The sequence below is a fragment of the Sylvia atricapilla genome, chromosome Z (assembly GCF_009819655.1).
Source record: "Sylvia atricapilla isolate bSylAtr1 chromosome Z, bSylAtr1.pri, whole genome shotgun sequence".
In the NCBI taxonomy this organism is placed as follows: Eukaryota; Metazoa; Chordata; class Aves; order Passeriformes; family Sylviidae; genus Sylvia; species Sylvia atricapilla.
Window position 1 is genome coordinate 82461741 of NC_089174.1, and position 14950 is coordinate 82476690.

Below are 14950 nucleotides of genomic sequence, written 5' to 3' on the forward strand. Positions count from 1 at the left end.
AGTCCATTTTCATTGACTTACTGAATGAGTATTGATAATTTCTTCAATGGAGATATATATAACAGGCTTGCTAAGGGTCACCATATCAGAGTATTCATCAATATTGAATTTCTCCTCTGGTTCAGGAACATCACATGCTGCCTGAAAAAAATTCCTAAAAGAAAATGAGAAAGACTTCAATAATTGTCCATTATAAATTCACTATATTTAGCCTGTATAAAAAGCCACAGTCAAGCCTTTGACATGCATTATGTTTCTCTTTTAACCTGCAATCTACTCTCAATGTTTCAAGGAGCCTTTTGAAGGCAACATGTCAATATGAATGATGAAGTGTTCTCTTTCCTGAGTAGCTGGTGGAAGAATGTTTTAAAGGGGTCGGGGTTTTTCCCCTCCTTATTAAACAAGGAGTGGAAATCTGGTATATTTTAAGGACTTAGAGAAATATCTATTTAATGCCCCAAAAGTTATAACAGGATTTCTGATTTTATGAAGGCACTTTGCAGCATGAGGTGTGCTGAGAAGGGATTGATTGAAATAAATGCACAAAATTCCCATTTATCCCACAAACTTGTTTCCATTGCTGTTAGGCAGCAAATGAGCTGCTAAAAATGAGAGAAAAATGTAGTATTGTTTATAAATATAAGAATCCTGAGAGGAGAAAATGCAGAGTGTGGTTGAAGTATCATCTCAGTGTGACTAGGATGTACATGGAGCACTGAGACCTGCTTCCCAAAATGACAACTGTGCCTCTCCAAGCTACTGAGTTCTTCAGGGATGTGCACAGACAACCAAGAACCAGCAGGATCCTCCTGCCAGAGAACCACTTTGTTTTCTGAAGTGAGAAGACCTGAAAAGGGGCAGCTGGGAAAAAAGCCAGGATTTTGGATAATGCCTATGGGTTTTCTCCAGCAGCCATATTGTGCCACCCCTATGGTGCTGAAGAGGATACCTGTTTCAGATTCATATCATCTTTTAAAGTGTTGGAAAAGAATAACTTAAAAACCAAAACAAAAAACCAAAGAACTCAAACAAACAAAAACCCCAACAGACAAAACTGGGCTGGGATATTTTACTTTGGAGAGGAAAAAGCTGGGGGACACAAATGAGGTTGTACAACATCACAGTGGTATTTATTGCACAAGATGTGTGCAGAATTCACTAATCAAGTCCAAAATCAATGGCCAGTAGGGTATGCAATGAAGCTGCACCAAAATTTTAATTTTAACCAACATGTAGCAAGCTTCTAAATACTGCTACAGAAGCAGATGCTCTTAAAGGCTTAGGAAGGGTGTGGACAAATGTCTGCACAAGTTCATAGAGGCAGAGTAAAAGATTTAGGCAGGCTTAATAGCTTTTAGCATGGCTAACATTGCTAATATTGTTCCAAATGGGAGCAGCCAGCTAAGGGCAACCACCATTGCTGTCTAAGAGGGGCTTAGTTAAAGTACAGAGCACAGGCATACAGATATTTAACTTAGCTTAATTAGGACAGGAATTCTTCCTTTTGTAGCAAGCAAGGGGTGACTACAGTAGCACTTTTATTAGCATTTGTTATTCTAGCTATAACACTATCTACCTTACAGCTTCTTCATCTTTATTTCATGCCCTTAAATATTTTATTAAAATTACTGAGTTGAATTATCTCTGTGTCCATGGTTGATATCTCAAGAAAACCCATTATATGAAAAATGCATTTGCTTTCATGAAAGGCAGGTGCTAAAGACAGAAATTCTGAGTGCATGTTTGTTGCAAAACTCAACAATACCACAAAGTAATAGCAATCATCCCCCGAAACAGGCAGTAATCCCAAAGAACTTGTGTCCCAGAATGTAGGAAAATGTGCAGTTTCCTATGGTTTCAAGAGAAAAGAATGACATGTGTATAGAATCTGTCAGCAAAGATTCGAGAATAAAAACAAACCCTGCAACTTTTTCCTGGCAAGTATTTTTTTCTTCCTCAGACAAAACGTTCAGATGTCCTCCCAAATCAAAGCAGAATTGGTTCTGCTGGATAATGAGTTACCTCAGTCTGTTCTCAATCTGTGTTTGCAGTAAGGAATTGCAGCCAAGACAGCAGAGATGATCTCAAATTAATGCACAAGCTAAAATACAACCTGTTACTCCTGCTCCAGTTTCCTTGTCAGTGAGCATTTCTCTTTGCCATATCACTCAACATTTTTAACCATGAACAGGAAATTCCTACCAAGGAGGAGTCCACCTCCCTTACTCATCACAGAGGAAAGCTCTTACTCTGTAGGTATTTGTGAGGCCTTTGCATACCTGAACTTCTGGTAGGTCTGTGAGAGGTATGTGTTCATAGATGACAGATGTTCACTTTCTCCTTCAAAGAGTTTGTTAGAAGCAGCATGCTGGAGGACTTTTGCCACACAGCCTAGGTTCCTCCTCTGGTCAGGGTGTATCTGGCCCCCAGCTGTTATATCAATTATATCAAAGCCATCAGGAGCAACTATGGCAGGGTTCATGTAGCGATAGTACAGAAGGTTGCCAACAATCTAAAGAAACAGTTAGAGAAAAAAAGTTAAGAGATCTTCCCTTTGCACACGGTAATGACACCTTAAAAAACATGGCAAATCATTTCTACTTCTAAATTAGACCATAGGAACTGGTGCTAGAATAATCCTTAAGACACACATTACCTATGGAGCTAACTGGAAGAACTTGTGGTTTTTTTACATGATACTCCTACTACATGATCCTCCTCTGTGAACATCAGTTATGGACTTTTACAACCACATTTCAATTTGATACTGGCTGTAGTTCAGCTAATATAACGCAAGGCATGGAGGTAAACACAAACACAACTCTTCTAAATTTTGTAAGGTTCCACTCCTGAGGCTCATTCTCCAACATACTCCAGATACTTGGCAGCATTTAATGCACTTGTTGGTAAGGGGACCCATTATTTCCCAAAGGAACTGGACTGCAGTGCAGCCCTAGAAATCTGGAGAACAATTTTCCCCAACTGCAGTTTCTCTAACAATGTTACAGTAGCTTCTGAAGATGGTAACTTCAAAGAATTCCTGGTCTCAGAAGCAGGCATGACTTTGCTTTCTGCAATTTGCTTTAGCTTATATGTATGCACCTGCAGAACTTCCAACTTATACATTTAAAGGCTTTCAAGTGGGTACTCCATTTGCTATCTAAGTTTTTTAATGTGTTGAGCAATTTCTTAATCTGTATTGCTGGACTGATGGACAGTGAAAAATAATAGAGAAGTTCTGTTAAAGTGAAAACCTAGTACTTTTGGAACCATGCATTTAAACACTGATAGAAGAGTCTCTATTGAAATGCAAAATAATCCTAATTTGACAGGGTTCTCAGTCTCTCAGGTGTTTGGAAGACTTATGGAGCAATTCCCCTAAGTCCACTAAAGAGACATTGTGGTGTGGTAGGGTAGGACACTGTGCCAGTACCATGATTATTTTTCAGTCTGTACAAACACCATTTCTACAGCTTTTACAAGCATACTAAGTGTATTGTAATCCAAATGTAGTATAATCCACTTGAAGTTTTCTTTTAGAGACCTTCCTCATTGGATTTAAATTACAATTTTTTAACATGTTAACCGCTTTAGATAGGAGGGGAAAAAAGAAGACTACAGTGCTCTCAATGAAAGGATTGGTGATGACAAGGACTTCATTACCAACCCAAGCCCCAGGATGATTCAGGTAAACTCCAGCCTTTAAAATACAGTTACTATCTAAAACAGGTTGAGCACCCTCTTTTTTTGCTGAGCACCCAGATTAACATACCTAGATTGTGACAACAGAATTCCCTTCTCCCCTTCCTCAGCCCCTTTGCAACTCAATAAGTGCCAAATTCCTTCAGTAAATGCTGTTTTCCCAGTTCCTTATAATACTTAGTGTTTAAAAAATCCACTTTGGCATTAAAACAACAAGCTGCTGGCAGTTTGCCCTAAGAAGTCTACCTTTAATAGTTCATCTTCTGTTGCATCTGGGAACTTCTCATGGAGTGAACTCTTCAGAACTTTGGCTATGTATCTCATTCCATAACTACATGTAGAACAGATGAAAAGGCAAAATATTGTAAAATGCTTAGATGAAACACAAAACAAGTCAGCTTAAGTTACTAGCTTTTTGCCCACTCCCTTGAAACACAAGAATGAGTAGATAATGGAAAACACAGAATTTTTCAAGCACAGGAGAAATTTTCCAGGTTGTTAAAGCAGGACAGAGACACCACTCCCTCTGTTGGGCATCACAAGCCTTTAAAAGCATGGAAAGGATTTGAAAGGATCTCCATCACTGAGGTTCAAGTGAACTGCACATGAACTGCCTCTTGGAGAGCCCTAGCTCAGCACTTACGGCATCATGTTGAGGGAAGAGAATATGGATGTGAGAACTTTGTCAGTCACTGCTCGCAAACTCTGAATGGATGATTCCAGTTTGTTGACCACTTCTGTGTGTGTCAGTGCTTGCTCTGTGGTCACATCGTATGGCAGTTTGCTGCAAAGCAAAAAGAGTAAACATTAAACCAGGTTAAATATATTTGAGAATAATTTTTTTTTCCTTCTTGAGAGCCATCAGCGAACAAAATCTGACAAATACAACTGAAGCTGGGTTTTGCTGCTAAAAGTCTCAGATGCTTTGGCTTCCTTTTTAGGGAGGTAAGTAATTTACTTAGCTGGAGGTGCACATGTTATCATGTAACTTCCCTTATTGACAAAAGGAGAACACAGATATATTATATAATAAGAAATCAATATATTATATTATACTATAATATAATACAATTGTATTGTAATATCATGTATATATGTACATATATATAATATACATTATCATATAATATAATAATAACAAATTATATACTAATGTAATAATGTATTAAATATTATAGTACTATTATTATAAATTATATATTAATAAATAATAAATAATATTATAATAATTTTATTATTATATCTAAGAATCTAAAGTATCTAAAATTCTTCTAGAAAAATGTCAGTGAAGTGAGATAAAAATATAATAATATAATATATTATATAATATAATAATATATGATATTATGATAATATAACATAATATATATAATATGTATTATATATGTGCATATATAATAGATACATATATATTAACAAATACAAAGCATTTATATTGTACATAATATAATATATTGTATTGTGTTTTATTATATACTGTTTGTACACTGTAATATTATTTATTATCTATATATGTGTATATATAATATGATATATTATGTATGCAAGTATATAATATCTTTATTATACTATACTATACTATATTATATTGTACTATACTGTACTATACTATATATAGTACTAGCAAATACAAAGCAAATCTTCACATTCTCATCCCAGCATACCTCATCAAAAGCATGGGACACTACTAACATTCTGTTAGTAAAATACTTGAGAAAAAGACTAAGTTGTTCCATGGCATAATTTATTACACTTATAAAGATTAAGTCATTGGCTTTGGAAGGTCATGACAATGAAAGGATCACTTTCAGAACAAGTTAAATCACCTGTTTGTCAAACCTCCCTCCCCAAAATCTCAGTGCTGGAGGAGGATTGGTAAGGGGTGCGTGGGCACAAGTACAGTGCAATTTGTCGGAGAAAGAACAGGGAAGCAGAACTGAGGGATTCCTCACGTGTATGGTGTAACACGTCCAGCTTCCTCACTCACCTGGCCTCACCAGTCTGCATTTCCAGCTGGTTTACCCATGCCTTGTAAACGTCCACTGGACTAGTGTTGATTATGAGGGACTTGTCATCCATGATCTCCTTCACCACAGGCGCCAGGAGCTGGCGCAGAGTGTTCTGCCCGCGAGCGCCTCGGTTGAAGCTGACAACCATCTTAATGACAGTGGGATTTCCAGTGACAATGTCCTGAATCTGGTCAACCTTAGAGCTGCATCAGGAAGAGAACAGTGTTAGGGTTTAGGCTTCTTTCCTTCTCTGCCAAGGTCAGGATGAATAACACAGGAAACGAAGGATTGAGTTCGGACTTGGAATGTTTCTTATATCTTATCTATTTGCAGTATTTACAGACTCAAGCACTGTGAGCTCAATCTAGCAAGCTAGGGAAATGAGTTAAAATGGAGTGCTTCTAACTCTCTTTGAGGTCTTTTAAACAATAATTACCCAATACCAAGGTGATATATGTATTATTTGTGGTTTTGACCCAATAATGACCACCCAAGACCTGCAATGCAGACCTTTTTCACCCAGTTACAGAAAATCACACAAACCCATGAAGAAGAAGGAAGAAGAAAGTGAAGGACAAAGACAACACCCAAAATCCTCCATCTTGACTCATACTTATTACTATACACTAAAATCCCAAATTTTAAGTTTCTAGGACTCCAACAGAAGAGTTCTGAGTTATATATATAAATATATATATATATATATATATATATATATATATAAAACCCCACAGTTTTAAAACTACCCTATTTCTATTTTGAAGCCTCTTTATATAGTCTATTTCTTAAGGTTTTTATATAAAACAAGATGATATGCTGATGAACTTCTCTCTAAATTCTGTGTGTGTTATAGTAATGTCCCAGAACACAACAACAGTTCCTGACAGCTAATTTATCCCTGATTCAGACCCAAATACCTGTTCAGCTGTTAAGGGCATAAAATAACATTTCATTATTTCAGGATAAGCCACCAATCTTCACTTACAGAACACTTAAAGAAAGATAATACTTTCTCCACCCTTAGACGCTCAAACACAAACCAAGAAGCCCTAGAATCTTTTTACAAGCCATTTTTTTGAACAGCAATATGGTCTGCAATAGAAAGATTATTTTTTTTCCTGAATCAGCAATCACCTGAGTTCCACAGAAGTAACACCCAGAAAACAAAGTTCTCTTGTAATAAAAATCATGTATGTAATTTTATGGTAGTTTAAAGATTAACCACCAGTTTCCTTTAAGCATGAAGCATTCATTGAACTGCCTAAAACACAGACTAACTAAATACTTTCTGTGATTGCACATACGTTATCTCCTCCTCTAGAGCAGTTTTGAAGAGTTTGAGAAGCAGGTATTCTTCCCGCTGATTGGAGGCATAGTTGTACAGAGTGAAGATTACTGTATCCATAAACTTCGTTGATTTGTTTTGTGGCATCTGGAAAATCAGCTTTGCCAGATATGTGGGATTAGTCTATAAAAAAAAAAAAAAAAAGGTTGTCCATCACAAACTCCCCCCACTTGGGGGGCAGCTCTCTACATTTGTTCACACCTAAAACAGTTATGATGACTCAAATATATGCCACTTTTCCAGTCAGGTTTTACTTTTCTCCAAATCCTACTACGTAAGGAACACAGAATACTGCACAACCTGTGAGAAGCTCCATTAAGGATTTTATTTGCAGTCTCTGGATGGTTCCTCTCTGCATCTAGTCTATGGATCTGATGACAATTAAAATTTACCATATGACAATAGCTATCTACCAAGAAAACTTTGCATACTGCATGTCTGCTTTGTAGGGCATCTGCCCTGGGAGGATCTAAAATTCTTCTAGAAAAACATCAGTGAGGTGAGATAAAAAAAGCACGAGAACAGATAAATTATATTCTGTAGACTGCATTGCAGACAATTTCTCTTCCACCACATATAATGTATGGTGACAGTAATTTACGTGGACTATATGGAGGTAAACATTTTTCTTCAACTTCAGTACAGACTGAAGTATACTCAAGCAAAAACCAGCCGTATTTGCTACACACTTTAAAAACAACAAAGATTTTCTCAGTTACAGGAAGTAGAAATTTACCACAGTGTCTGCTGCAATCTGCATGTTATTTGGAAATATTTTTATGATCACTACTACAATCAGTAAAACAAATAAGCAGTAGAATATATTTCCAGTTTTTCTTCAAAAATTTGCTGCCATTTTAATTTTTGCATTATAATTTACCTGTAGAAGGTAGAATAAGTGTTGATAAGCCTCCAGTTTTTTTCTTCTCTCCTTACTCAAACCTTTAATGCCCTGTTTGTCAACCATAACCATCTCTTCCAGTTGACTTTTGCTCTTTTTGTTGAGTTTCTTACTGTGCAGTACTACATCCTGCAGAAAGATGATGAAAAATCTGGATTATATATTCACTAAACAGGCAGATTGGAAAAATGAACATTTTCCCAAGTTAAATGAGGTATTACTCCAAGTGCCTTAATTAGCAACTTTGTAAATTTTGCTGCTCTATCTACTACCAAGTTTTTTTAACATCTTAATCTTTCACCACTATGGCTTGCTAATAATTATTGTATGAGGCATGATCTCCTATACATTCAAATTCATGATTAATTAACATTGAACAAGCTATTAAATATGATCAGAAGTCTATTTTTAGACAGAAAAGATGTAAAAGATTTTAAGTCTCCCAATTAATTACTATTGTCTACAAGTAGCAAAACACAGTGATGTACAACTCAGGACAGCAGAACAACATATAGCACAAGGTAGAAACATACAAAGATAGTGCTCAATTTACCAGGAGTATTTTGACTAATTGAGGGTGACCAAGCTCTAGCATAAATTGCTCAGGTTGTGGAGTCTCTATTGTTGGAGATAATCAGTTATCTGGACATGGTCCTGGGCAACCTGTTCTGGGTGTCCCTTGCTGGTGTGGTGGTTTTGCACCAGATGACCTCCAGAGATCCCCTCCAACCTCAGCTGTGACTGTGTAACAATCCCTGAACTCTTTCAACGTGGGCAAGTGCCACCAAAGGGGGCCTGAACACAGCCTGCTGACCTGAAGAGTGATCCTGTTTTTCACCAGCAATCCAATCTTTATATCCATTAAGTTCAAATCCTTCTCCAGCTGTTGATTGGATCGAATTTTTGTAACCACTTCTTCCCTTAACCTTGTTACTTCCAGTTCTTCTTGAAAGTCTAGGTCACTTTGGTCCAAGAGGTAGGCAAATTTGCGCAGAACAGTCAAGGGTGGATTTTCAGCACCAACTATAGTTGAAGAAAATAGGTTTGTTAGTTGATGTAATAATGAACACCCCTAAGGCCCTCAGGAAACTCATCACTGTGCAGAAAATTTAAAGTTTATGCCAGTTAGCAAGGTTTCTGTCATACTTTAAAAGTACAGCTATGCAAAATGGTTTCAGCTTTAGAGCAGTTGTTACAAACATTTGCATCCACTTTTGAAGTTCAATAAGAGACTGAGAAATCTCTTAAAACTTAAGAGATAAACTTAAAAACTTAAAAAAACCCCCCTGACTAAACACATTAACATGCCTGTCCCCCAATATACAACATTCAACTGTTACAACTTACTTAGTGTTCTGTAGTCCTCTCTTGCCTTGTTTGCTCTAAGAAATGCTTGTATCTTCACAATTTGGTCATTCTGAAAGGGATCAAGGTTAGGCAAAAGATTTACTTGTGACACACTTCTGCTCAGAAACATACTGCAGAACTTGCACCCTCTTCTCTGTTTCTCAAAATTGCTCCTGCAGTCATACTAACATGCTTTAATTCTTCATGTTCAAAATGGAGAAAAATTACTTACATGATCCTTGAAGTATTGTAGACGTTTCCTGTAAGCTCTCCTTGCTAGCCACATTTTGACCCATGACTGAATCTGAAAATGAAATACAATTTTTAAAAAGTTAAAGGACACTGCACAAACTTTTTGTGTGTGTGTGTATTCGTGCGTTTTAAATTTACTTTTGAATGTCTGCTTCTGCAGGCATCCTCTTCTCGTGTGCTCAGGGACATACATGACTCTACCACCAGGCTCCTAATGGCCAGTGACCAGATAAAGGTGTTCCCACTAAACCACTAAATCGAGCTGAGTTCAAATTGCTACAGTCTGTGTGTAACCTCATCTTTGGAGATAATTTCTACCTCCAGATCTCAGGTGTCAATTCTAAACCAGTCTCTCTCAAAAGTTGGGGATCCTGTCACAATGTTCCATCTGTGATCTACAATCCAGTCATGGCATAATGGTTCCATTAGCATCTCAGAAAAGTGAGTGCTTTTCAGAGAGAAAGATTTGACAGCTTTTAAGGAAATAATACAGTATCATCCCAAATGTTTTCTAGTTTAGTGTTGGAAAGAGAAATGTAAGGAAATCTCTTTCAAGAGCCCCTCAGGTTCTGCAAAGTCTGCTGGAAGTCAAACACAGAGCTTTCAAGAACCAGTTTGCTTATCAACTAAACAACTTTCAATGCCATGCAAATTTCTGGAGAACCTCCAGCCTGTGCTCCTAGTCTTTGATTCCCAGGTTGTGATGGACTATTCTTTCTTAAGGCTTTTATATAAAACAAGGTGATATATAAAGATTACCATCTGAATTCTGCCTGTGTTATAGTAATGTGCTGGGACATAGCATAGGCCCTGGCACCTGATTTATAACTGATTCAGACCCAAATACCTGTTCATTATATACATGTATAAAACATACTTGGCTCCCAAAACACATTGGGTATTCTTACCTTAACAATAGCAGCAACATTGCTTTGAAGCACTTTTAATCTGTCAACATAGCTTTTCCTTTGTTTGAATCCTTTCCAGAAAGCCTATTTTAGAGAAGGCAGGAGAGCATCATTCCATTAAGAAATTAATATATATTAAATCTATGTAACACACTAAAATCATTAACGGTGTTTAACTTGTAGAAAAAAATCTGCCATTGGGATAGAGATAACTAAGGTGTAAGTAAGCTTCCCTCTATTTTTTGAGGTGCCCTAATAATTTGATGTTAATTTTTACCAGTTTCAACACCCTTTATTGTCTAATGCTATTTCCTTCACCCTCTTGAATTCATCCTTACTCTTATCACCAGCAGACCCACATCCTTAGCATCCCAGTCACTGGCTTCATCCCACATAAGTGGCTCCCATCCCTGGAAAAGCAGTGGAGTGCCTCAATCTGGAGACTGTCTCTGCCCACATGGATGACAAGGCGATGATCAGGAACAGTCACCATGGGTTTGCTAAAGTAAGTGTAAGGGTAAGGGGAGACCAGTGGATATTGTCTACTTTCTCCAGCAGGAATTTCAACACTCTCTTAACAACATCCCTGCAGACAAACTCAGGGATATGGGCTGGGTGAGTTGAGAGTGAGGTGAATTGAGAAGTGGCCGAACATCAGATCCCAGAAGGTCAAAATCAGTGGCACAGGGTCTAGCTGGAGCCTGTCCCCAGCGGTGTCCCTCAAGGTTCAATGCTGTACTGTTTAACTTGTTCAGCCAAGACTTGGATGAAGAGATAGATGCCTGCTCATCAAATCCAGAGGACACAGAGCTGTGAGGAGTGACTGACACCCCTGAGTGCTGTGCAGCCCTTGAGAAGGACCTCAGCAGGTTGGAGAGATGGACAGAGAAGAACCACCTGAAATTCAGCAAAGGCAAGTGCAGGGTCCTGCTCCTGGAGAAGAACAACCCCAGGCACCAGCACAGCCTTGGGCTGACCTGCTGGGGGGCAGCTCTGAGGAGAAGGACCTCTGGGTCCTGGTGGACAACAAGCTGTCCATGAGCCAGCAGTGTGTCCTGGTGGCCAAGAAGGCCAATGGGATCCTGGGGACATTAGGAAGAGGCTTGGCAGCAGGTCATGGAAGGTGATCCTGTCCCTGTACTCAGCCTTAGTGAGGTCTCCCTAAGAGTGCTGTGTCCAGTTCTGGGCTCCTCAGGACAAGAGAGACATGGAGCTCCCGGAGTGGGTCCAGCATAAGCTACAGAGATGGTGAGGTGTCTGGGGCATCTCCCTTACAAGGAAAGGCAGAGGGAGTTGGGGCTGTTCAGCCTTACAAAGAGATGACTGAGAGGAGATCACATCAATGTCTGTGAGTGAAGGGAGACTATCAAGAGAGTGGATCAGGCTCTTCTCAGAGGTGCTGAGCAAGAAGGACAAGAGGCAATGGGCAGACACTGATGCACAAGAAGTTCTGCCTGAATATGGGGGAAGAACTTCTTTATTGTGCATGTGACCATCCATTGGAACAGATTGACCAGCGAAGTTGTGGAGACTCTGGAGATATTCCAGAACCATCTGGGTGCAATCCTGTGCCAAGTGCTCTGGGATAACCCTCCTTGAAAAGTGAGGTTGGACCAGATGACCTGCTGTGGTCTCTAGGAGACCTACCCATTCTGTCACTGTTGCATCCAGAAGTTGTCCCTTACCTATCTGGACCCACTTTCTTCTTGCCCTGGCCTCTTTTCCAAGTTAATTCCTTCAGTTGACTCTCTGTTTGCTAGCTCAGAAACAAACACCTGCCAAGAAACCCAGTGACAGGGCTAATAGGATATCCCTGTTATGATAGGGATACTTTTAGTGCTGCTTTTGTCTGTCATCTCTATCAGCAAGTGACACCAGCCTTGTCTTCTATTTGTTGTCTTTCCACAAGTCATTTCTACTTTAATGCCAATAGAAAGAAAACAGAGAATACTTTATTTACCCACATTTCATATTTTGAACCTATTCATACAGACTTTGAATTTCTCAAAGTACAATTCTTTACTGGGCTCAGACACCATGCTGGAAAATGAAAAGTCAGTCCCAATGACAACTACTTGTGGTAAAGCTATTTGTTATAATCAATTGTTAAATACAGTTACTGTAGATTAAAAATATCTCTTGTGCATTTTTCCTTTTTTTTTTTCTTTTGAGAGTGGGTGGTGGAATAAATTGTTTCCAATAAGAGCTGGATATCTCACCATTTAAAACCAGTGTGCATACCTCTGTCAGTGCTTGCACCCTCAGCAGAATGTTTCCTTTGTACACCTTTTGGAGTTCAGCAAACTGGAAACATCCAAGAAATACTGGGAAAAGACACCAGGGCAGCTGCCACTCCCTGTCCAACTATGACTTCATGGAACAGGAACAAACCACTTCCAACTAAGGATAGTCTAGTAAGGAATGTATTTCTTAAGTCATGCTTTGCCAAGGAATTTTTCCTTCGATACTTAACAAATATCTTCTGGTCTTGTACTGTGCATAGTTAGGCACACCACAAAAAATCTGTGCATGTCAGAACAAAGCCAGGACTGTGCATTACTGAGCTTTTCCCAAGTAACTTACACTGGAGGTGGATATGGTCATTCTTTTAAAACTGGATATTTGCTATGTGAAAGCACACATATTTGAAGATGTAGAATTTTAAACTATTGCTGCTGAAAGCAGGGAGACAGATCTGTTTGAAATTTTTATCAGTGGTAGTCATCAGTCACGTCACCTGTTACATGCTAAAAGCTGCCTAAGCCACATTACCTTCTTGTTCTAGAACAATACCTGTATTTTGATGGCAGATGGTTCCTGGTTTTGAAGATAGGCTTTTCTCTCCTGATAGTTTTTTCTGACTAAGAATCCCCTTGCTCGGGCTTGCAGCCCAACAATCAGATTTTCATTAGCAAGCCACAGCTGCTCTCGGTTGTAATCTGCTGTAACTTGCCCAACAATGTTCTGTCAAGAGATGATGAGAAAAGGTCATTCAAAAGACAAAACCTTCCTGGAATTTGGACTGTGTTCTCCCCATCCCTGCAGTTTATGTTCACCCTGTCCCTGTCCCTCTGATTTACCCCTACACTTTAATCAGTAAGAAGAAAGAGCAACATTGTTACTGCTGAACCCTGCACCACCGGTAATTGGACTGCTTTCAAGCTTCACTTATCCAAGTGGGTATGCTATTTTAACAGTATTCTTTTATACATTAGCAGGGTTCTGCTTTCCTGATACTTACAAGTATCTTGTACAACTCAGACATCTAGAAATACTAACTGGATCACCGAGTTCCCTGTTAAAAAGGACACTCAGGTGCTGCTGCATTCAGAATTTCAGAAGGACTTACACCGACTCGAGTTCTTTGTGCAGAGGAGCAAGCCTGTAACTTAGATGAGCTCCATCAGAATAACTGAAGAACAAACTACTCAGAGGCTTGTATGATCTGCTTTGTTCCAAGTTATATTTCACACTACCTCATAACCTCTACAGTAAGGGAGCTAAAATAGCACACTCATCCTTTTGAATCTGGAGACACAAGAATACTGTCAGAGGATTAGATTTAAAGAGAAAATGGTGGTTCTACCTGCTCACAAACACAAAATAAAATTATTTGTTGTAGCTCAATGCAAAGTCCTATAAAATATAAAAGGACATGCAAGCAATCAGCCTTTCCTCCATTGTTGTCTTCTGATGGTCATTAAAAGAAATGCTGTAACTTCTAGTAAGGAAATTCCTAAATAATTGCAGACACTACACAGGAGGCTGTGTTATCACTGTCTGCTTAGATTGAAGTTGCTGCTCTTGACAGAAGCAGATACTGATAAAGTGACCTTCAGTTTCACCCACCACAGCTTCTGGATAATTGTCATGTCTCACGCTCTCTCAAACTTTTGCAATAAAAGCCAAAGTTTCGGCCACCTACCTGGATTTCTTCACCAGTTAACCACGAAGTTTTTGGTACCACTCCTCTGGGGGCAACACAGGTACCTTCCTCAGTTTCCACATTGTAATAGTAGTCATACATGTCTTTCATTACAAGTTTAATCCATGGACCTTCAGTAGAACCTTAAAGCAGTTCATACCATTAGTACACATTTGTGTCCTGTTTCACTGATAAATTACAGCTCTCCCTACTCATTTCCCCTCCCTCTACTTGCTTGCAAGCCCTTTGACATGCAAAGTCTCTATGTATCTTGGGCCTTTTTGTAGTAAGGATTTTCAAAATATCCTGCTTAGGTGGATGAGGGTTATTCCTCTAGAGCAAAATGGTAATAAGGTTAGAGAAACAGATAAAAGGTTGGTACAGATCCACTGCTAGCCTCTTCTCCAAACCTAATATGCCAAGTTAGTGCTCCTGAAACAGTGTGTCCTCCCTCTTACATCACTCACAAGCAAAACAGACTGTGTTTATAAAATATGTTTTTCTTGTCTTCTGCCCAAATTCTAGACCTACTGACTCTTACCTCACACACAACATTTCCTA

At 38.8% G+C, this 14950-nt stretch overlaps 1 protein-coding gene across 3 annotated transcripts in view; it reads right to left on the reverse strand.

The window, feature by feature from the left end:
- The window catches only part of IQGAP2 (IQ motif containing GTPase activating protein 2), a 127570-nt gene that overhangs the window by 9729 nt on the left and 102891 nt on the right, over positions 1–14950 (reverse strand). For all 3 annotated transcript variants that reach the window (XM_066339072.1, XM_066339071.1, XM_066339070.1), the window contains 13 exons: positions 14390–14532; positions 13258–13428; positions 10465–10548; positions 9537–9608; positions 9305–9374; positions 8772–8980; positions 7937–8086; positions 7016–7179; positions 5690–5914; positions 4346–4486; positions 3949–4033; positions 2280–2512; positions 22–154 (listed from right to left, as the gene is read on the reverse strand). In XM_066339072.1, the coding sequence (XP_066195169.1) occupies positions 22–154; positions 2280–2512; positions 3949–4033; positions 4346–4486; positions 5690–5914; positions 7016–7179; positions 7937–8086; positions 8772–8980; positions 9305–9374; positions 9537–9608; positions 10465–10548; positions 13258–13428; positions 14390–14532 (1880 nt within the window). The remainder of the gene's footprint in view (positions 1–21; positions 155–2279; positions 2513–3948; positions 4034–4345; positions 4487–5689; positions 5915–7015; positions 7180–7936; positions 8087–8771; positions 8981–9304; positions 9375–9536; positions 9609–10464; positions 10549–13257; positions 13429–14389; positions 14533–14950) is intronic.